Source organism: Charadrius vociferus, unplaced genomic scaffold, assembly GCF_000708025.1.
Source record: "Charadrius vociferus isolate BGI_N301 unplaced genomic scaffold, ASM70802v2 scaffold179, whole genome shotgun sequence".
Lineage (NCBI taxonomy): Eukaryota > Metazoa > Chordata > Aves > Charadriiformes > Charadriidae > Charadrius > Charadrius vociferus.
Genome location: NW_009650072.1, coordinates 4,151,694 through 4,176,436, shown reverse-complemented (window position 1 = coordinate 4,176,436; position 24,743 = coordinate 4,151,694). Strand labels below are relative to the sequence as shown.

Below are 24,743 nucleotides of genomic sequence, written 5' to 3'. Positions count from 1 at the left end.
TGCTCTTGTAAAATCTTGGCATTCAAGAGTTCTTTGAAAATCTTTCCTGCAAGTTTTTTTCAATTTTAATCAGAAATGTAGGCCCAAATATTCAGAAGTATGCTCAAACTGAGATTTCATGTAGAAAATTTGCCAGTATTCTCCTTTCCCCAGGACAGATCAGTTACCTAAAGAGGATCCTCTTCCCAGAGATCCACCGAGCGGGCTGGGGATGCCACTCTTGTTCGTCGCTGTCACTGGACTGCTTTTACTGGCTGGGAAGAGGTTCTGTGTTGGAGATGTTGGGGATTTGACAGGTTCAGCTGTTTTGGGTCGGGCTGAAAGATTCAGTGGCTGGGCTGCTTCATCCTACAAGAGTTTAATGTAAATAATTATTAGGAAAAGACAAATGAACACATCATTTTGCAAGCAGCAGTTACTTTACACCTCGAAGACAATGCCACATTCTCCAGCAATAATAACAAAAGAAGCTAATTATCTGCCTCCTTTAAGATTCAACGAAAGGAAACCTCATTAATTTCTCTGTGTTATGCTTCTATTTACATTAACTATGTGGCTGGATCGTTCTTTTTGCCAAATTAAAATTTGAATTAGCTCACATTACAGCTTAATTTCCTAATGTGTTTTCAGAGATCTAAATTAACCTAGGGCATTTACAAAGAATTATTTAAAATTTCCAGCAGCTCAGTAATGCTTTTGCATTGGTTCTATTTGAAAAGTTCCTGGCACTATAAAAATAAGTTATGTAGCTTATTTTTAAATGTATTAGAAACTAAGGAATCAGAAGTACTTCTATGAAAGAATCATTTGGAAACCCTGACAGTTCTTTGGCCCACATTTAATGCTGCTGCTAACTTACGCATTCCATGCATCTTATTTTGAGTGCACGTTTTGTTTAGCAAAATAATCTGTGCTGTTGCCCCATAATAGAAGATAACAATTTCACTGAATTCAAATTCCTTGACTTGCTACGGTAATGAATGCATACTATATGCATTTTAAAATATATTTTATTTTCTACTATTTAATTTTGTACGTTTTACAATATTTTATTATTCAAATGTGTCATTAATTTTTGACAATTTATGTAAAATCAAGAATTTTTTTCACATAAATGCTATTCTGCTTCTTGTTTGATACTTCTGTAATTATTTCTTTATTCTGTGGTTATTTCTGCTGCATTCAACCTTTAGTGTATCTGTATGTTTATTTGCATAAAGACAAGGAATATTTTTAAGGATATGTAAATCTAGTAGCAGCATTTTTCTATCTTTTGATACTTTTCATATGCAATTATGGAAGACATTTTCTCTGACACATATCTTGTTTCAGTGCTATGGGAGAATAAGTCCATCTAAGAAAGATCTTAACTTTTGGAAGAAGGCTCATTCAAGCAATTAATTTCTTTGATCAGTGTAGATGTTCACAATGTAACCTTCTTGCCATTCTTTGAGCTTGTTCCTTTTGCTTAATACATTAAGCAAGACAGAGCATTTGGAAAATTGTGAAACAGTGATTTGCTGTAATTAAAGAGCCCAGTAAGACAGATGTCTCAATATGCCCAAAGCAGAGTTATGCTGGATATAAGAGAATATCGTCCATATTTTAAAACACTGCACTGATCATTTCAAAGCTTAGAAATATATGTCAGAATACAATAATATACTATATTATCTCATCTTTTCCATTCTCCTTACTGTCAAGTGGTGATTTAGAAAAGTACATCTGATCATACACAATGCATCAAACAGGAAAATGTAACAAACAGGTATTTATAATGCCATCATATCTCTGGTTTTAAACTGTTCCCATAAAACTACATGACATTTTTATTCTTCTTGACCTTGCAGTGTGCACAAATGCCCACACCTGTTCAGAGTCCAAGTCCGAGTGAAACACAAAGGTATAAGGGACACAGTCCATTCCTGTGCTTTGTGGCCATGTTTACATGCAAGCTGTTTCCTTGCGCAGATACAAAGTGGCTTCAATAAATTTCTGTCAGAGTTCAGAGCCCCTTTCAGACTATGAAGTTTGCCAGACTAGGTACTGAGAGCATGTACACATACAAATCTACGCTACTATGTTCAATTTCTAAATAATTTTCTGCCCAGTACTGATACGATCATGTGAAAAAAACTCTAAACACTGTCAGAACCTGTTTGTTTGTACTTCATAGACAGCATTCTCATTTCTGCGAGGCAACCGAAAAGCTGGAAAATATTCTGGTCACTGACATAAAAAACCCTATCATTACTTTTTGAAAGATCTGACTCCTGTAAAAGAATTCCATTAGTTCTATAAATAATGCATGTAGTATATACAAACAACTGTTTAAAAACAGAGAAAATATAGAGGATTTGTTAAGCAATGCATGACCATCAAAACTTTCATGTCTTATAAAGGTGACAATTCGCAAAGAAAGCATATAGGTATAGTTTATTAGAGTGCTTTTATACTAATAATTAATTTCTTCACTGGCCATCGGTATTTATCCACACGAAGCACTTGTAGTTTATCTTTAATATTTTCAATGCAATAGTGTGCTTAATAAAAATAAGAATAAAAAGGCTTCTTTTTTTATTAACATATATTTCAGTCCATTCAAGTTTACTTTGTCTTTATGTAATGTGGACGCAGCCTTTCGGGTGATTCTGTAATAGGACTCAGCTGGCCACAAAGTTGGAATGGTATTGGCCTTGATTCAAGGAGATATGCGCTTGAATTTAACCAGGGAAAATTTTACTCATATAGTAAAGGTTTGGTTTGGTGTAGATCCATTTGGCTCACTCACTTATGAAATTACTTTTTCACATTAAAGTAGTCAGTAGTATATTCTCAACACCATAAATCACTGGTGTTAGGTATCACTATACTATGGCAACTCTGCTGAAACAGTTGGGCTTTGCTTTTGGTGGCTTCTGTATTGACCATAACAAACTCTGCATATGTGGTAAATTTCACTGACTGCTCTCAAGCCTGGCATTGGATTACAGGAGGTAAAATATTAGACTAATACACATCTACAGTTAAGTAAAGTGAATGCTTTGCTAAATAAATGTTAGATCTGGCCATAATGGAATAGTTTTTATTTATTAGTACTCGCAGTCTAGCAAAAAAGTGTCATGGAAATTTATCAGCCCAGGCAGAAATATCTACTCACCCACACTTTACCACGATGACTGATGATAATGAAAAAACGACTGATATTTTACTCTCTTGTCAAAAAAGACCAAAAAAACCCCCCTTCACCTCAAGTGAGTAAAATCTTCCCTGGCTGATTTGAAACTAAGGACTGTGTGCCTGTAAGGTGTTAGCAGCTAGCAAAGAGAAGAAGTCTCTCTCCACAAACTCACGATATGCCTTCTTTAGATCTATTTTAATAGTTCTGCATTTATAGCGCTATCATTCAAATTGGTTGGTGGTTTTTTACAGTTTGAAGCAAATTGTTTCTCAGCGTATTTAGTCTCATGAAAGTCAGAACAACCACAGGAGAACACAGCAGTAAAATCCAGCCAGTTCCACCCAAAGGTACTAGCTGCACCACCGATGTTAAGGGGTGCATGATGTTCATTTCAAGCTGCTGGCAAATGCCATGTTGTAGCTGCCTGATTCCAAGCTAGTGAGAATAAGCAGGCACAAGCATTCAGCAATGGCACAAAACCAACAAGGAGCAGCCCGGTTGTCAGCAGCTGTGTGAAATCAGCAAAAGTCAAATCAATCCAGTGTTTTCCCGGGAGTCCTGACTTACATCTTATTTTTATGTGAAGCTTTTTCCAAAATTGTAGAATAAGTACAGCTAGAGATTTGTAAAATAATTAGAAGATCTACAGTCTCTCTCTTGCCTTAACCATATGAGCTAGCACCATATTTTAAGACACTCAAAAGTTCAATGTGAAACAAGTCATGAAATGGATGCCATTTATGCACATTACTAGAATACAAACTGAAATCTTGAAAATATCACATTTTACTGATGAATCTGTTGTGCTGCCTGTTGTAGGAAGAGGGACGCCTGATATTTTTGGAAGCAAGAAGTGAATGCTTTCTCTTGCCTTCTCTATACTGATAATAAAGCACTATACCCAAATGTTTTATTTTAATATTGAAGGACCCTAATGTGGTTCAACTTCCAACTGTAAAACAATTAAATAGACCATTTAATTTCACTGCCCTTTTCAGACACTGACTTTTTTCTTTACTGAAAAATACCTTAACTTGAGTTACCGGGCTGGTCCCTCTCTTCTCATTTTTCATCCCAGTGGGTGAGAGTGCCCCTGTCGTATTTGGTGGCTGTGGAGTAGATGGCATTTTGGCTCCAGGAGAAACTTGCATGCTTGCCAGCTGAGCTGCATACAGTTGCTGGAAGACAAGAAGATATACAATGAATTCCTGCAAAATTCCTTAAAAAAGAAGTTGTAAATGTACATAATTTTTATTGCTCTGCTGTTTCTTCTGTTAAAGGAAATATAGATTATTTTAACACTTAGTTGTTTGTGGCTTTTCCCTTCTTATTATTTTCAAAAAGGAAAAAAAAAGACTGGAACCCCTCCACACACCAATATCTTTTTTCTTAATTTGACTTTTAGCTAGGTTTTTTTTTTCCTTCTTGCTAATGATGGTCATGGTAATGAGTAAAATGTTAGACTGTGCCTGAATATTAAAAATTAAATTGGAAAAATTATAAGGCTTGTTAAGAAAAGGAGGTATAAACCCCTGTCAGAAACAACAGTGCTTCAGGTCTTTCTGTTCTTACCCAGAAATTACCCACCAACTCCAGAACCCTTATTGGGAGCTGACACTGGAAGTGTCTGCTACCAAAAGGCAATGCTGCATCTTCTTTACATAGCAATGAAAGTTAAATAGGCAACAAGGTATGTCTCCATCTCCGTGTACAGTTATTGTTATAACTCCTATAAATGCTAATAAGGAATGTAGGCCTTAACAATTCCCGTAAATAGTGATGAAAATACATAAACACCCTCATGAAACTTTTCAAAAAGTTTAACTGAAACATAATAAAATATTTGTATATTAAAATAAACTATTCCTACCAATCTAAAGTGTTTACTGAACAAAACCAAATAGGTTTCATTTCCTTCCAGTGACCAAATTTAAACTCTCACCTTGAATTAGCATCAGCAATAATTCTTCTACCATAAACAGGGAAGATCCTAATCCCTCTTCTACACATAAATCTATATAAGCTTTGCCTTATTAGTGAGAAAAAAGCCAGGTGGTTTGTATGTAATTTCCAACATTACTATCATTCAGATGGACAAATAAAAAAAATTACAGTAATCAAAAGCAGACCTTTCAGCACATGTAATTAAATGAAAGCTTAATAAAGAATAATTTGCAAGAGCCAGATGTGCTTATGTCATAATTGTTGCTTTCTTTGGAACAATTTTTCTAATATAACAAGCCTCCACAGAAATGAAAGTTACACAATACTGTAAGCTCAGTGACTCAGTGGCTAGACAAACGCGTGAAAGAGGGGCAGAGTCAGAACTCTGGGTGACAAATGAAAACTCTTGTTTGTTTGTTTGTTTGTTTGCTTCCTGTCATTCCTTTTCAATACCACGCAGAGGCTACAAAAGGATCATGGATTAATATTTTGAAATCAATGGTGTTTAAATATTTTGGCTAATGTACTATTTTTTCCTGTATTAGAAAACTAGAAAAACTGAAAATAGAAAAAGTTCCCAGCTTTCAGTGGCATCCTGGAGAATCAAAATGAAGCATTGAAGCATTGTATACAATACTAACTGGGGATTTTTTTCCCTACTACTGGGATCTTATCCCTTTTAGCATATTCTTCAGGTCAGTCTATGCTTGCTGCTTTTTTTTTTTTTTTTAAATTAGGAAACTATTTAACATCCACTTCAACTATCTGGGGGAGATGACATAGATTGTACTAAAATTAGACTAAAACTTTACTACTTAATGTAGTGAGTATTGCATTTTCAAGAACAGGAAAGGAATTCTATGTAAAAACAAATCCAGGTTTATCAACTGAAGTTCAAAAGAATTTCCTTCTCAAGTAAGCTGACAGAGCAAAAAAGGTGGAGTATGAATTAATTCTTTCTACAAAATTCAGTCTTTCTTAGAGGATAAAAGTCATTGGCCAATGATGGCAAGCAGCATAGTGTGGTGGTTGACCCAGGCTGGCTGCCAGCTGCCCACCAAGCCGCTCTCTGCTTCCCCCTCAACAGGATGGGGGAGAAAATAAGATGGAAAAGCTCATGGATCAATATAAATACAGGGAGATCACTTACCAGCTATCATCAGAGGCACAACACACTTGGCTTGGCTAAAATTAATTAGATTTATTGCCAATTACAATAGAATTAGTTGGTGAGAAACAGAGGCAAAAACTAAAATCCCCCATCCTCGCCATTTTCCAGGTTCCACTTCACTCCTTCGTTGCTGATTCCTTCACCTCCTCCCCCTCCGGCCTAGCTGCTGACAGGGCCATTCCTCACACTTTTCCCAGCATTCCTCACTGCCTGTGTGGCATTTTGCCCTTTTTGGAGAACATATTCCCAGAGGTGCCACCAGCTTGGCTGTCAGGCTCAGTGTTGGCCTGTGGCAGGGCCGCTGAGGAACCGGCTGGGCCCAAGATGGGGCAGCCCCCAGTTGCCTCTCCTCACAGCCATCGCCCCACAGCCCCCCTGCTGCCAGCACCTGGGCACAGACACCGGGCACACATGGCAAATGGAGCTTGTAGCCCCATTAGTTGTGACAAGTAAGCAAAAGTGTGTTTATCATCTCTAAAAAAAAAGCTACAGCTCACAGTGTAGCTGTATCTTGACCAGGTATCTCAAGATCAATGCGAAGAGAGAGATGCACGACACTGGTCGGAGGAGGGCCCATTGGTGACCTGGTACCTGAGTCCCAGCAGGACTGGCAACTGAAACATCCACAGCACGTTAAGTGTCACAGAAATAGCAACAAGAAAAGCGGGCTGTTATAGTGACTATCTAGGAAACAGTTTGATTTTGGAAATGCAAACATTAAAAGCAGAATAAAATTAGAATTATACATTGCTCCCCTCCCAGTGTGTTGAGGTCTGTATTGGCTGTACTGCAAGTCGCACGAGGTAGAAATGTTTCTAAAAGGACATACAGAATAAAAGAAATTTTGTCATTTTTATATGTGTGTCTGTGTGTAATTCATCACTGGGTTACTCCAAGGTCATAGTACCAGCTTTAGCCTGGCATTTCTATAGATTTGTTTTACACCATAAAAGCAAATGTAAAAATAAGTAACAGTAATTAGCTTTCCGGTTTGCTTAGACTTAAAAACAAAGCTGTTCCATAAACGAGTACAAATCTTGCAAGAACTCACACTAGTGCTAGCAACACTGACGTGTGGACTGGGAGGCTGCATAACTTCTTTTAAATACCAGTTTGTATGGGGAGCTAGCCAGTCTGGAAAAATATGTGCATGCCACCATTGCAGGGATAAAATGGATATTTTTGCAAATACCACTGTTGTGGCTTGAAATGGCAATTTAGGACCTCACATTGAGATGGTCAGGTTGTGAAGCTTTTATTTGCAAGACTGAGGGGAAAAAACCCCAAACACTGGATGAATGTTTATTGTTAGCTTTTAATGCTAAAAAGCAAAAGTTTCAATGGAATTTTTTCAATTGAAATGTTAACCTGCCAACTATTGAGTAGTGTCTAAAAAAATTAACCTGCCTCAAACACTGAAACATATCTTCTTTTCAATGTATGTCTAGCACATAAAGAGAAGAGCATTTCATAACCCTTATGTCAACCACTGACTACAGAAGATAAGAAATTAGATATTCAAAACCATCAAGAATTCATGATTATTTTAAGAAGTCTTTAAAATATATAGCCTGTTTTGGCTTGTGTTTTTTTTTTTTAAAGGTCACTAAGTTAGATTCTTACAATCCAGTTCCTGGCATCTAAATATAAGTAGTGCTGGTTTTGAGTTACCAAGTGCTCCTGCATATTTAACAATTTTGAAAACCGGCTTACTTAAGGTGCATGAGCAAAGATGTAGTTTTACAGTTTTCAGAACAAGGTTTCTTCTAATGTCATGACCTGACATTGAAGAGCAGGAATTTGAAATGCTGCAAGTCTCACTTACGGCAAAGGCAAGTGAAGTCTCACATTTAGGCACCTATGAACTTACAAGGCCTATGGACTTCAGTGCTTGTTACTGAAACTCTATTCCAGCTGTAATCAACTAAAAATCTGAGGGGAATTTATGAAAGTTGGAGGTCACTATGAGTCTGAATGATGTTCATCTACCTTAAAAAAATTACAGACGAGTGGGAAAGCACTGTACTCAGCAAGTGTACAGCACAGCACAAGTGCATTCTGATTTTTCACCTGGAAAAAGCAGAATTCATACTAAGCCTTTGCTATAGCTTAGAGCTACCATTCAAGATGAACTGAAAAAATAACAAAAATAATAATCTGGGTGGTAGCAGTGGTATTTTCTTCTTCAGAAATTGCCTATGGCATTTGATGAATTATTTCCATTTCACTGTTTTTATGAAAAGTATCATCCACAATTTTAAATTTCCAAAAAAACTATGAACCAATAATAGAGCATCTTGACTGATCCAAATGTTAAAACCTTTCTTAATGCCACCTAAGTTTTACAATGCCGTTGCAAGATATTTTCATGATACACAAGGATAACTGCCTTTGCTGCCAGTGTTCATTCATGCCTTGCCAGAAGACAAAGACCTTAAGCTTACACATCCCTCTCACAGGTTTCAAAATTTTTTCAATTGTTTTTCAACTGTTTTTTTTCAATTAGCTTTCAATAATCAAAACTCATTTATTTGCTCATGTCCCTTTCCCATATGAGTTTTCACTTGCATGTAGGCCTGTGACATTCCTAGACATGTGCTCCGCTTAGGCTGCAGCATCTGTGTCTAAATGAATGAAAAAAGGTGAAAAATTTTGAGAATCGAATGTTACAGAAGTAACACGTGGTGAGAAGAATAGAATGGGCCTTAAATGAACACAGTTAAGGGAGATTTGCACTGACAACAACTTGTAAACTTTGTGACAGGCTGTTCTACCACCTAATACAGAATTATGATAATCATCACCTTCTTACCAGTGGCTTGTCAATGACAGGCCTCATGGGAAAAGTTTGTTTAGAGACGATATTTCAATAAAGAGAAAGCGATCAACTGCTGCATAGAAGAGGCAGTTTCTTTAGATATATGATCCCAGGGAGGCAATGGAGAGAGTAGTTGCACTTGTATATACGAGAACAAAAAGAGCAGTTGCACTTGTATATATGAGAACAAAAAGGCAAGGGCTAGAAACATTTCAACTGACTATGTGGGTGAGGAAAAATTTGCTCTCAGCAGTGGGGATATAATTCAGATGTTATTCTTTGCAGCAGAGTTCTGAAAAAACTACAGCAAAGCCAAACGTGAAATATGGAGATAAGAAAGAGAGTGGTTGCAATAGTCAGCGTAGCAGATACGTGCAGGTGATGAGGCCTGGCCTGGCACAATGAATTGCAATGGACGCACTTGGAAGATGGCCCACAGGAAATTCAGTAGAAGGTGGCTTGATTCAAGGAGAAAGAAGGGATCTGTTCTCGAAACATTTACCCATTTATTTTGTTTTACTAAAAGACTTAGACCAAAATGAAAAGACATTCTCCTTTTTCTGTATTTGTACGTTATTTCTCCAATGGTGCTAGAATTATTTTTTTTTTCTCAGAAACAAATGCTAGATTTTATGGACCTTGATCAATTCTAAAGTCTTCCATTACTAAAAATGCAAGTCCTGTGTTACATCTTCAACAAATACATTTGCTATAGGAAATGAAACTGAACAATAAAACTACTGAGAATCAAGTGAGAATCCTTATTTGTCAGCATTTTAAAGGAATTGTGCAAAGCTGAAATATCTTATTTATAGAGATGAAAGTTCAGCTATTTAGACAATGAGTAATTTAGTTTCTAAAGATGAAAAACTCTAAGGAGTGACTGCAAGTGCTGTTGAAATCCTGCACTACAAGAGGTAATGCAGTTATTTTTTTCCATAGTATATTTAGTACATAGTGTTGCAAAGCTATAATTCCAGAATTTTTCTTCCGAGTATACAACATGCAATAATAATACTTAGAACTGTCTGATCACAAAGGGTTTTTACAAGCTCACCAAAGCCAGCAACATCTTTACTATTTCTAGCACATATTTCTGAAAAGAAGCTACCCAAAAGAAAAAATCCCACCTTCACTGGGACTGCTTATTTTTTGTTATTGGTGCAGAGGTGCTTAAAATAAGCTTGATGTCAAACAGATTAAAGGAAATAGAGTCTCTGAAAAAGTTTTTCGTTGGTTTGGAGGAAGAATGGATTAATGTTCAAACCCATGTTTTGGGTTTCATAGATAATAACTATGGAAATAAAGGTTAAGTGCTGACCTGAGCTCTATGTGACTGGTATAGCCTTCAACAGTTCAAGCAAGGCAACCTTTTCAAAAAGCAGTGCAGAAGCGTAAATACCCTAATCAAAAATTTCACACACATCTTAATCTAAGTGCAAGAACCATTTCTAAAGTAACATTAATTGTACTTACTCCTTCCTAATTTTGTATATAAATTTCATTTTTTGTATTGGGATCTCTTTTACACCAAATATGTTCAGTGACTAACACTGCTTTAGCACCAAGGTAAGAAACGGGGTTATTGGCTTATGTCTTTTTAAGATATTTTAAGATGATATTTAATGCAGATCCTTAGAATGAGGGGTAGGTTAACAGAAAACAACATCCAGAATCCAAAACAGCCTAAGTAACTCATCAGCAGCTTAACCATGTGACAAACCCAGGGGCAACTCGAAGGCAGCTACTGCCTGTGGAGTTTGCCAAGAAGCCAGATGCCATCACCAGAAAAACACCTTCCAGAGCTGAGCATCTGTGTCCTAGGATTGCTCTCCACACAAAAGGCAAAGGAGGAGGAGGACAAAAAGAACAAGGAAAGGTGCATATAAAATTGTTAAAGGAAATACACAGGAAAGCAACTGTTATTTGAATTTAAAAAACTAAAACCTGGAAAAATCAAAGCTTTTGCTGATGAAAACAAGATCCTTTCAAATTAATAGATACAGTATTTTATGTTAAAAGTGTATATTTTCTTTTGTTTTACAATATATTTGTGCAGGTGTTACCTGTTAAAGAAGTGTATTTTATATATTTGTTTTCATGAAATGTGGATGTCTCAATAGCATTTTCTGAGTTTGTTCTAAGAAAAATGTTAACAAATCAAAATAAGTTGGGTTACTAGTACTGTGGGCCAGATCCTCCTCTCATGTGTGCCACCACATGGATAATAGTACCTTACTATTTAAGAACCATCGTTATGCAACATCAACTTAACTCACACTTTTATGCTGAATAACTGAGAACTTTACATGGGTATATCTGAAATGGCATAGATCAAGTACCGCTGGAGTAACAATTTGGGAAAAAAAGTGTTTAATTTAGAAATATGATAAACATTAAGTAATAATACGCCACAAAGACTCCTTTTTCTCTTCAGAATCCAAGTGTCATAATATATGTACATGGTTTCCTTTGAACAGTGTCATTCCTTTCTTTCCCCTGTATGTACATGCCTAACCTATCCATAGTGGACATAACATTCTGATTTTAAACACCCATATATCACCCTACAGCAGCGCCTGCTCATTGTTACAGAATGTGAATAGCCTCTGCTTCCTATAATAACGCACCAAATACCTTTGCAAAAAGGCGTTAAGGTGTAACACGAACAGGCAGCTAATGAATTATCATAACTAATGTCATAATAACAAAGATTGTTGCAGTGATTATTTATGCACTTGCTGGCTAATGTGCTCTCAGATTTATTACAGCCCACTATGTGCAAACAAACTAACTGTATTCGTGAGAATACAAATAATGCATTTTGCAGTCACAGATGGAGTTAGAAGACTTCAGTTTTCCCTATATATTCAGGTATGCATCTACTGAAAAAAAATCTACTGAAAAAGAAAGATTTTACCAGTTATTCATATTCATTGTTTTCAGGGTTTTTTTTGAACTATTAACACCAGTACTTTCAGTGTCTATCAGTTGCTAGCCTATATATTGTCAAGGGAAATTTTTATGTGGCCTTAAATCTCATTCAATTCCTGTCTCCTTAGAAGATACACATGCCTGTTTTGCTTCTCTCTCAAGCTGCAAAGTAACAGATACCTAATTTCACCACTGAGTGTCTGCCGGTTCCAACTCCTTTTACTGACCACAAATTCATTGCACTGGTTCAGAAAAAGAAAAATCACTCTCATCGCTTCTACTGCCCTGCTGTGGGCAATGGCCAACCCATACTGAAAATAAAAGAAACTCTACACGTTTTAGATAGTGCAGCTTGTATTGTTGTAGTACTGCAGAGTCAAGATCCCCTTATGCAAAATAACAGCTTTATTTTGTTAAAAGGGCCTAACTTTAAGTGGACCATGGAATATTTATGGCTCTCAGTAGTCCTTTGAAAGAGTTATCTTATGTTTTTATGCCGATCATGGGTCAGAGGTTCAAATCAGCACTTCTTTCTGTCACTCCTTATATGTTTTACTATAATTTACAGCTCAGCAAGAGGACTCATAAAACAAAAGTGTCTATTTTACTTCAGCAACTAATTCTAGCTAATCAAAGCTTTCCAGCAAAACAACCCAGCATGAAACTCTGCGTGGAAAATATGCAGAGAACAAAGCGTTTTGTCAAATAACACATCTCATGATGTAAACACATATGTCTCTTATAGGAAATTTTATCGCTTCCACATTATCGGCACACAAAAGGAGCATTCTTGTCGCAGACCTGGTGCGACTGTGGAGCCATCGTCATTGGAAACAAGAGCCTGATTAGGTTCCCACACAGATATGAATAGATTTTCTTTTTTTAGCGTAATGCTGCCTTTCTTATTTCTTAAACAGACTAGTAATTGTGGCTGTAAAAACAGTGAATTGTGTTTGGACGACATTTGTTTCTTCATATTTTTTTTAGCTACCCAATGACACCAATTATCCCATATGGTTGTCCTCTTCTGGAAAGTCTGAGTTAATCCACAGCTGTGAAGATGAAGACGCACCCAGCAGGCTCTAAATCTGGTGGGTCTCTTTTCTACTAATAAAGTCCACAGTCTGCTGGACAGATGTTAAGAGGATCTGTTAAATAAGTCAGTGACAAAGTCCCAGACTTCTGCTGGGGAAAATAGTTAGCAAAACTGTATCTATTCTTCATAGATTTTCATTTCATCCCTCATCTGTTGAAGAAGCAAATTTTCATTACTTGATAGAGGAGAGTCTCACAGCATAATATGCATGGACTGCGCAAAATACGAATGGACTAAATGATCGCATTGGCATGTATTCTGAAGAAATGACAGAACTTTTTGTCCTTGACTTATTCTTGCATATTGTGCTTCCTGCACTAGTATTATGTTTGGTTTTACTCATCATGGTATGGACTTGTATTGGGAGAGCCTGAATAAGTATTGCCAGCTATAAAATGTCTGCTTAAATTTTTAATGTAATGGGAAATGTAGACTGAAGATGAAATTACCATTTAACTAGTTTTTCTTTAAATGTTATTAACATTGCTTATTTTTAAAGAAAGGATTTACAGAGAATAAATTCTGGCCTCAAGGCTCATGCTGATGTTCTGGGGGGAGGTGGGGTGGGGGAGGGAGGGGGAAGAAAGTGGAATGAGAAGATACCTGCAGCACATTTTGTCATGGCCTGACAGCATAAACATCCAATCCCAAAGTCTCTCTCAAGTTACAGTCATGTAAATTTGGAGAAACACTAGAGAGTTAAAATGTATGCACCCGTGCAATAAAGAACTAACTTGCCTTCAGGCAGATGTGCATTAAGATGCTCTTAAGATCATTTCTGTTTCGTTTGCAAACTGTATTTCTCATTGTTTTGACCTCATCCTGCTTTGACGTAATGAAGTAGAAATGGCCGTCAAAACAGCTCACTCTGCTTTGCTGCCTAAATGCAGGCAACTCTCACTTCGGCATTGTTCCTGAGATTGTGCCCCTTAGAAATCAAATGGCTTTGATTTAATTGAATTATAACAATTAAATACAATCTCTCAGCAACTGCCTGTTCACAACCTGTTTACTGTAAAGCTGTGGGTGAAGCCAAAAAAGAATGCTTACAGCTCAAATAAACTATCTATCACTGCAAGTAACTAAGACAATGCATATAATTTGGCACCTAGCTGTTGCCTCTGTAGTATTGTATTTGTTTCTCCTTAGGAAGTAAAGCTATTGGTTTATTAGTTTTACAGCACCTTTACAAGTTTCCAAGATGTAATGTCACCCCATCATCCTATGAGGCTGCCAGGAATTTTTAATGATAGCACCAAAATTGTGAAAGAAAACTTTCCTATCTGCAAAAAATATGAATTAAAAAATGTATCCTAAAAATTTTATACAATTAAAGTTCAGACATTACATTAGGTATCTTATATTACCATACAATATATGTAATGTTGGCTCTATTGAAATAAAATAACTACTCAGCTCAAAAGTGTCAGTTTCTGTGATATTTAAATGAGGCTTCCTATTTCTCCCAATGTGATCGAGTCAAAAATCTAACCCTGTAAAATGTAGGTACTGGTCCTAAGTCCCCGAGAGAAGACTGTATTTTTGCTATGTCAGAAAAGAACAAAGAGGAGGCTGAAAGCTGACGGGGGAACAGAGTAACAGCTACTAAAAAAAACCCCAAACAAACAAACAAAAAAACCCACCAAGGTAAATTAATTGAAAGCCTTCTGCAGCAAACATGGAGCTCTCGCTTTCTGAAGAGCAATTCCCTCATGAAGCCACTGACTGCAGGGAGAGGCAAAAATCCTCACTGACTTGGCGGTTCTGTCTCACCTCATTTCACTCTTTTTTTTTTCTTTTTTTTTTTTTTTTTCCCAAACAGACTGAGTGTTGGTCTGCTGAGAATATGATGCTAAGCCACTTTTCCTGTAGAGTTTTTAAACTGGGCCTCTGAGAAAGGGTTTGATACAATTCAATGACTGAGGTAATACCTTTGTCCATCTGAGCATTAAATGGCCCATTGAAATACAGCTTAGTTAGAAAGAATTTCAGTAAATGGTGCTTTCTAATTTTTTTTTTTATTTTATTATTATTCCTCTCCCAACAGATTACAGCCTGGATCTGAAAATGCAGTTCAATCATTTTTGGTTGCCTCGCAGGTCAGGCCTTTAGCCAGTATTAATTAAATATAACCCCTTTAGAATACTGGAGGTTAAATGAGAGCAACAAACCGGTCGTCTTCAAAATATTACCTCACACTCTCCAAAAAGCTTTAATCTGTTTGGGAGGGCCCTCATTTAAACACATTGGTCTTAACAATGAAAATTTATGGAGGGAGGGGGGAGGGGACTCCATGCTAAATGCTATTTTGTCCAACAGCTTGTAATCACAAAACATTAAACACCTATTTCCATGCAATATACCATGTCTATTGTGTTTAAATAACACACATCGTAAAGGAAAGTGCTGCAACAGACAATTTAGGCTGTAGCAGCAGATACAGCACAATTTTCAACTTGATAAAGTGAAACTATAAAGAATCAACGCATAAGTCAGACAGCTTCCATACCTAATATTCTTCCCTGCAGCTATTAGAAGTTCACATTTTTGTCTCTAGTAGGCATGAACATTAGTATACCTTCAATTTCATGTCTTCAGTCACATTTTGTTGTCTATTCCATACAATTTGACCAGACCATGAAATTGGAAAGTAGCTGAAATTGTCTTTTTTCATCTTAATGATTTTAAATGAGAAAGGGAGGTTTTTCTGTAAGCTATTTCTTTACTGCTTTGTAAAAAGTTTCCTAAAGTATTCATAACAATTTTACTATTAAATTAGTTGAAAGAAACCTTTTTAATACATGGCAATTAGTCTTGTCTTTCTGAACATGACTTTACTGTAAATACTCCTCCTTGACTATCCCTTTGTCCCAAGATTCCTTAGAAGAACGCAACCAAGCGATAATTCAGCATTATTGCTGCTTCAGTGCACTAATCGCTTAAAGAGCAGCAAGGACCCTATGTTTACTGCCACAAGGCTCCTACAGCCTCCTGGCCTAAGGCAGGCTTCCCAGCCCAGCAGCATCCAGATGTCAAGAGGAATATCCAGGTCCTGATGCAGCATGCCGCTCCATTCCAGTATGGCCTAAACATCTGTTTCATCTGCTGGCGTACAACCTGCTGAATACACCGAGACTGCCGCACAAAATAGGGAATTGAATGAGGGTGGGAGTGAAATACTGCAGTTGCATAGCTCCCCGTACATATCACCAAAAAGCCCTCTATGCAGATGCAAAAATTAACATTAAATGCTTGGAACCCCAAGACTGGAGTTTGATCATTTGTGGTCTCAAATGGAGCCCTCTGGACTAAAAATCTAGACAAATAGCAGGAAGGACAATATGATAATTAAAAAAAAAAAAAGGTTTTACACAATGTATGTTTTGCATTTTTCTCTCCTAATGGAGAAAGAGGCCACAGCACTTTAGCTTCTCATCATACAAATTCTACCCTGGTTTCTTTCTTTATGGTGTAAGAAAAAGACAAAAGAAAAAAAAAGCAGAGAAGAGTATAACACAAATTGCTTGTTGGGGTTATAACAACTGCTCTTCATAGAAAATGTGTAAAAATGAGGCGAACATAGGCATCTGTTACATATTTATAATCTTCTATAGATAGTAACTCAGGAGTTCTAAAACAATAGGCATCTTTTGTCTAAAAGATAGGAATATGTAAACACTGACACTTTATCTTGAGGCATGACAAAAAACAGCAAGCATTTTAGTTGATCTAGATTAAGTTCTGACAAGGGATAAAGGAATGCTAACCGTTCTCATCTCTTCCACTTTGTGTATCTATTCTCTTGTATTTTTGCCAGCAACAATAATAAAATAGCTGCATGCTACCATGCAAATTCTTTGAGTCGTTTATGAAAGCAAGATCAAAGCCCAAACTGAGAGTGCATCGTTTTTTCGCTGTAGTTTTTTCTCAAGAGGGGGACCTAATGAGAGGTAGTGTAACCAGGAGTCTCCCGCTGCAATTGCAGAGCAGGAGCTCTGGCGCAGCGCAACCTCCTGGCTTAGTCTTTTCTCTGGCCAGCCTGGGGATGTGCCATACCTCTGTGTGTCAGGAAACAGAAGCACAGAAGGCAGGAGGGACTTCATACTTTTGTGTCCCACCTCTGCATAGGGTGAGCACCTGTACCCAGAAATCAGAAGTATCCCTCAAACCTTCTATTTAAACACACCCTCGGTGAACCTGGACAACTCACCCTTTCCCTTGTGCTGCTCATGAAACAGATATACTGTTACTGCATTACTAAAGTGTCTGAACTAGGTATATCGGAATACAACCATATAGTTTTCCTATTAAAGATAAAATGTGAGCATTAATAAAATCTGTTGTTTTCATAAAATATTGTGAATATCAAGAAAAAAACAGAATGCCACAATACGTAAAAACTTCATCAAATGTCCACAGCCATTTTCTCTGCAGAAGGATAGCAGAAATGTCAATAAAATCTTTCTCTTCTGCACAAAGATTTGCATTCCTTCATTTAATGCTGTCAGATTACTGATATGCTACTTTTTGATCACAATTCTCCTGTTATTTACCATGTATAGGAAAGAACACAATCGACATCTTTGTGATTCTCCCAGATTATATGTTGTACTACACAGCTTTGAAACTGGCAAAAAACCTTCAGCTTTTTTTGTGATTTTAAAAAATAGCTGTGACATACGCTGCTTAAAACTATTATGTATTTGATACAGAATTAAACAGAAAAATAAAATATAAATTCATTTAAGCCTTTAGTAGAAAGCCATTCACAGCAAAGGACAACTGCGTTTGCTTGATAAAGTAATTTTGAGTTTCCAGTGGATAATGTTACTGAACAAAAAATGTGAAATATTGAAGATAAATCTTTGTGTGATTTTCCTATGTTCAGTTCTATGAGAATTTGCTTTTGGCATTTTTATAGCAGAAGTTCTACCTCATCAAAATGGTGGATTAGCACTAAAGTTAACAGAGTAAGAAGCTTACCTAGGAAAGCAAGCAAGGATCAGGAAGCATGGATCCAAAGATACCTACAAACAAAGGCTCCAGTATTTTAAACTCTGTCTCCTGCATCCAAGGAAAGCAAACAAGCAGCACTTATTTCAAATAAAAATATAACCAGATCTATCAGGAAAATATGAAAATCTAACCAGATGGCTGCAGCGGAGCGCAGTTTTTTCATTTACTTTACACTATCATAATATTACCTTCTCTGGTGACACTGTAAATCAAATTATTCATAGAAAGAATTTAAAATGTTTTCTGATATTCTTTTAGAAGCTCTTCCAAAAATCAGTATTTTATTCCTCCCTGCTAATATAAAGTATCTTTAACAATAAACGTGAGAGGTCTACATGAAGAGCAGTTCACTAATGAATTCAGACACTTTCACACACCTTATGTGTAGAAATGTGTTCTGGACTAAAGCTAGTGTAAAAAGAAGGAGCTGGTTAAAAAGAATCCCTGTGATAAGGGAAATAAAATTATATGACTGAAAAGCAGTTAATTACAGTAAGTTTTGTGAACGGGTGATAGCTATCAAAGCTTATCAAATTTTGCATTCCAGAATTTCATATATTTATTTTTAAAAAGTGTTAACACATAGATGAGCTTTGGGAGAGAAGTCAGGAGTTTCATTCAGGCTCATGTCAGCAGGATTACAAGCAATTATGAGTAACTGCTTGTTGAGCTGTGCAAAATGAGTTGGTGAATGAGTTTCCTCGTAAGCACATGTCCATGTAACTGGTACTATTGCCAGTAATGTAGACAATCTTAGTTGAAGGGGTCTAAAAACTTAATTATTCTCCTAATCCTACAGGGAATTAAATCAATTCAGGAGAGAAGATGTTTCTGCAATTGCTGCTTCTGGTATAGACCTTCTAGGTTTGTTAACCTGTCGGCAGACAGAAAAACTGAAGTTAAGTAAAAGAAAAAGAATTCAGGACATGGAAAAAATAAGTGGCAATAAATCTTCTCTAGAAATATTTCTTAAGTCTGGCATAGGTTGGGCGGTTCATTCACTATCTGACCACCCAGAAGGAGAAATTGTCAAATATAACAGTTGCAGTATTTCCCTGTGGAGAACTGTAGAGACACAGAAGAAAACTGAACGCTCACCTACCACTGCTAATCATACTAAGAGGCAAAAGCACAAGAGTTAAATTTCTACAGGCTCCCATGATAGAATAATGAGATACTATCCGGATAATAAATGGGTGCAAGTCAGGAAAAAGGAAGAGTCCCGTTTAAACTACCTCTCTCAATTCCCACGTCTGAATCCCTACCTTGTGAGAAGATGCCAGGGCAGCTCTACATTTAAGAGCTGAATTTTTGAAAGTGCTGCTTGGGGTTTGAAGCCATAATGTTTTCCTACTTTTATAAGAGACACAGAGAGTTCATGTGGTAGCTTGCAGCCATTCTATTATTTTCACTAGCAAAAATGGACGAAAGACAGGGCTATAATAAATATATACTGGCTCTACTGATCAGGAGAAGCTTTATCAGTCAGCTGGGGCACATCTGGGAAAAAAGTCACTCAGGTGCATCTCTAGCATCCCATTCAATTAACATACCATTAAAAATGGTTTGTCCCTGTTCAGCCTGCTGCGTTACCTGATAAGTCAACATATTTAAAATGTATATTTAAATGCAGAAAACAGTGAAATGTTTTCTTTGTGAAGCAGAAAACAAGCCCAGTTTACAGGTATTTTAAAGCATTAGAAATAATTGTGCTTTACAGGCTGCTTAGCAGATCTCTCACACTGATCTTTTACTGTATATTGAGAAACTTTCATGCACCTTCAAGGAAAATTAAATAGTTTCCTTAAAGGAAGTGCCCACAAAATTATGTAAAACATATTCAAATGGGCTTATAAAAATTACATCTAAAAAAATTTCACATTTGCACCTCAAAACCAGGTAACTGGGAACTTATTATTACAAATTCATCGTAAGCTGATGTATTTTACACAAGTAAATGTGAATTTGCTTCAGCCTGCCATGCTTTCTGAACTGCGGTGGGTGTGATGATATTTCAGCAACAGTGCTGGGACCAGATTAAAATGGTTATGAGGCCTCATCTTAGCCCTTCCCTAGCTGTTGAAGACTGCAGCAGAAGAGATGGCCTGTTCTGGATGAATTACTATGGATAGCTCACAGATGCGTTATTTAATAAATCTGTAGACTAGTTAAATCTGGTGACTTGTTCTCTTTCTGGTACGTAGGACAAATGATGTGACTTTTTTGAAAGGACTTTACCTCTTTTATTTCTCCCTTCACTTCCAAAAATGCCTGTGGACAGAACAAGACACTCTCACTATTACTGCACCTGAAATACTTCTTCATTTGTTTTCATGCTTAGCTGTTTGCTAACACAACACCAAAATATGTCTTCTATTGTGTTGACTTCACTAGATTTTGTGAATGATTCGTTTAAGTCCTGAATAGTCCCTTAATACTGACATTTAAGCACAATGTGTTTTTCTTCCTGTATTTCTTACAATGCTCCTCCCTCCAGTCCTTTTGTCAGGACTGATACGCCAACCTTCTGTTGTGCCCCACAGCCGCATGCAGCCTTCATGCTGAGCCTTACGAATAGACAGATGATTCCCATACTTCCTATGAGTTAGGACACTTTTCTAGTTTCTCAATCGTATGCATTCTAAAAACATCATAGACCAAATACACATCTTAGACAAGCAGGATGTTGGAGGCAATACCATTCCTACTTTGTCTGCTAAGAAGACTCTACTCAGTGATAGCAATATCTACACACTGATTTCATGAGCTCTATCTCATCTTCTATGAATTGCTCTTTCTTTTCTGAATTGGGTCAGCGGATTATACTCTCTTATAATCAAAGACCCTCTGAAACAAGGCAGGTGATGATATCTTTCCCATCCACGCATCTTTACAAGAATTCTTCTGCTTCCTTTGAGCATGTGCACGTGTGTGTGTGCGCGTGTATGTCTACACCTAGAAGCTCTCATCTAACCATCCTTGTTCTTAGAACTTTTACTTCAGATGAAAGGTGAGTTATTAAGTTTTCTTTTTTCTGTACCAATTAGTCAGGAAGGAATAGAAGTGTATTATTTTCCTTTGTTTATAGACCTGACTTAAAAGGCATTTTTGTCTTTAATTTGATTGCTGCTAAGTTCCTAAACATCCAAATATGTTAACACCTTCACAGGAAAAAATCCTTCATGTTTGCAATTTGTAGCCAAATTAAGCAGCTTGCTCTATGGTTGTCAGAAGTATAATAAAATTCCAGCAACATATTCACTTGCAGCTAATTCCTGTAAGGCATACACCTTCTACATTTCTGGAAAGCTTGAAGGAATCCAACTGCCAGCTCAGAGTATGCCTCACAGTCAGCCTATTCCCTAAAGGGATGCCACAGTTTTAAAAGAGCTTTAAAAAACGTGCTCGTCCCCTGATGGCACTCTGTAGTACTGGTGCCTCTGGTGCTCTGTCAGTAAATGCAGCAGTAACTTATTTGCTTCTTACTGGCTTCCGAGTGAATACATACCCCAGGGAGTGAGCTTTGCAAAGCACAATTATTTTAAACTAGAGCCTGGGCTTTCAGTGAGGGGCAGCCAATGGTTAAGGCAGCGAGAACGTCTTGTTGACGCTGGGGGCTCAGCCTCCTCCAGTCACTTGGGCTCAAGCTTCTGCCTTGATACAGACTGAAAAGACACAGGAAACCTCCTGCAATCCAGGCTATAAGGACGACATCCTTTTAAACATACAAGTTTCCTGATAAGTGAGTTTATGTCCGTGCCATTTATGATCTCAATCGTAAAGTCTGCCTGTAACAGAGCATATGGGCCTGGAAGGCAGCTGTCCTGCTTGGTAAGATCTAAAGGTGCAAAAGACGGGAATCATGCCAGGAGCCTGATCCCTAGCTGCCAGATTGAAAAGTCTTCCCTCTTGGGAGAGAAGAGCAGGCATAAGACGGGAGGTCTTCCCAAGGCTGAGGAGGGGTTTGTCATCTGAAGGGAACAGAAACAGAGAGCTATGCCAGACTGAGTGACAGTCTGGTGGCTAGTGTCCTTCCTGCAATGGGGGGAAACACAAGCCCAGGACTTAGGCTTGCCACATCCAAGACAAGTGCTGGAAGTGCTACAGACCATAGAAACAGTCTCTTTCGTAAACATTTCCATAAATTTTTTATTAAATAATGTGACAGTGTTCCATTAAGCAAGAATAAGAGTAACAAAGACATGCTGTTTAAAGCAGTCATTGTAGATGCAGGGTGTTAAACAGGTGAGAAAAGGGTCTTGCAGCTGCAACGCTGCTGTACCACACTGATTATTCTAGCTAATGGTTTTGTTTGTTTATCTGTCCATTTTTACTAACTTGAAGAGAATAGGGAGACTTCACCTCAATTTGACCAGGGATGCCATTACTGGGGCAGCTAGGAAAATCCTCCTGGCCGAAATTTCATCAGAATTGATTTTTTACAGCAAAAGTCTCAATTCTGATGGGCTGTCTTTTCCTGATGAAAATCACTTTGCCTGATAATTCAGGGCGGAAGTTGAGAAGGAGTAGGAGAAGATGGAGTATTAAGAAATTCTGCAAAGAAAGGAGGTCATATGGAAAAATATTGACTCAATGACATCATTTTCATTGATACTGCCACTGATATAACTCAACTTGATAACACAGATATTACATACAGAGACATAAACATTCAAGTAGGCAAAGGCACGAGTATAAATATTTCATTGATTTTAATTAAATTTTCCTAAGTGTTGCAAGGTTGGCATATTTTTAATTTTATTTTCATTGAAGGTCTTGCTTGGTCTCTCAGACCCCTAATAAAATCTTCTTTCAACCTCTTTCCTTCCTCTGCTACAACCTAAATTTCTACATAAGAAAAGGACCAAAATATTTAATTTACTACTTCCATATACTGAAATTTGCACACACCATTCCCTTAATTTAGGCCACTATTCACTGTATCATAATAAGGAACATTCTCTTAAAATATGCCCACCTAGAGCTCAGTAGTCTTTGAATGCTAGATAAAATCATTCTATAAGGCTAATGAAGACAGAAACTCTGCCTGTAACAATATTAAGTTTGTTTTCTCTAGTGATTCGAAGAAGTGAGCAATCTGTCAGTAATACATTGAGGGAAATTACTTGTCTTGTAGGAATTCCCGCTGACAGTCACTCACTCACAGTGCTGACCCAAACATCTACCTGCTGACAAACAAATTACAGTGTGTAACTTTGAAAAGGTAACTAGCTGGTTTTAATTGTGATTGCTCTCACCAAATCTCTCTCACATTTACCCAATCCCCGTTCTTCGTTATGTTAAAAAAAAAAAAGAAAAAAAGGAAAACTCTGTGGTTTTTGCATTTGAAAAAATTATTATTGCCTATATCCGAGAGTGTTATGTCAGATAAAACTGTTAAACTGTGTCTAACCAACATTAAGACTGGCAGCCCTGCCAGTGACTGACTGGGTGAGCGAACACATTACTGAGACAGCATTGTAGAAATTAATTTTCTTCAATAAAGTGATTTTTAAGGCTCATATATTTCACAATCTAAACATATGTCACTGTTTCATAAACAAAATAAATGGATTAAAATAATACATTACCAATATGCTGACACATGGAGATATTTTAATTAGAAATACTTAAGCTGCGTGATATTTAACTGCTGTATTTGTTGAAGACGAGCATGCATCATTTAATAAGACATAAGGCAGGTACATCACTTTGCATGATGTGGTACCAGAGTGGGACCAAATCACCTCCAGTGTGAGCTATCACTATCAGATCACATTAGCCCCACTAAAAAATTGCTTTAAGGTTACAACATATAGAAGAAACTCCATAAGAGCAGCAGTCCACTAAAACAACTTTTTCATTGAAATAATAAGTCACCAAGATTCCAGTTCCCGAGAATAATATTTCTTCATAAAAGGCCACATTTAACATCTTAGCTATTTAAAGGCCATATTTACACGACTGTCGCATTACATTGGCCTCTTTCCTGCACATTCTTCTTGACTTACTTTAAGGACCAGCACTAAAATAGCTGAGGAAAGCAAATGTCAACTATGTCCTGAAATTTATATGTGTGAGAGAATTGGAATAAGTAGAAATGTAATATATTGTTTACTGTACCAAGTGCCCTCTGTTCTCTAAAGGTCAAAAGCATTGTAACCTTAGAGTTACAGTTTCTGATTGTTCCCAGGGTTAAATACATTATCAAAATTAATGGTTCAAACCCCTCAACCTTCAGATATATGAGTATTCATGCCTCCATCTGCTGAACTGTTCAACTAAAAATAGCATTCTTTGGCCTTCCCTCTACTAATATTGTGCCCCTGAGGCAGGCTATGCAATGCTTCAGCAGTGCACTGGATCCGCACCCAGCGGTATAAAGAAAGGTCATTTACTTTGTCTGCAATTAGAAGAGAGTAGGGAGGAGTAAGATGAGATGGGACGGGAGAAAAGAAATAGACAAATATGTGTTTAGTTAAAATTTGAAGTTTTTTAATGGATTATAAAAACTTCAGGCTTCAAGAACGCAGCTGCAACTATAGCTAAAACTTGCCAAGGTTCATTAGTGTTATAAGTGATA

General features: G+C 37.1%; 1 protein-coding gene across 1 annotated transcript in view; it reads right to left on the bottom strand.

Moving 5' to 3' along the window:
- SOX6 (SRY (sex determining region Y)-box 6) overlaps positions 1-24,743 on the bottom strand; it is a 245,163-nt gene that overhangs the window by 59,240 nt on the left and 161,180 nt on the right. Inside the window, exons 9-10 of the mRNA XM_009892024.1 lie at positions 4,210-4,359; positions 168-348 (exon numbers count right to left, since the gene is read on the bottom strand). Coding sequence (XP_009890326.1) covers positions 168-348; positions 4,210-4,359 — 331 coding nt within the window. The remainder of the gene's footprint in view (positions 1-167; positions 349-4,209; positions 4,360-24,743) is intronic.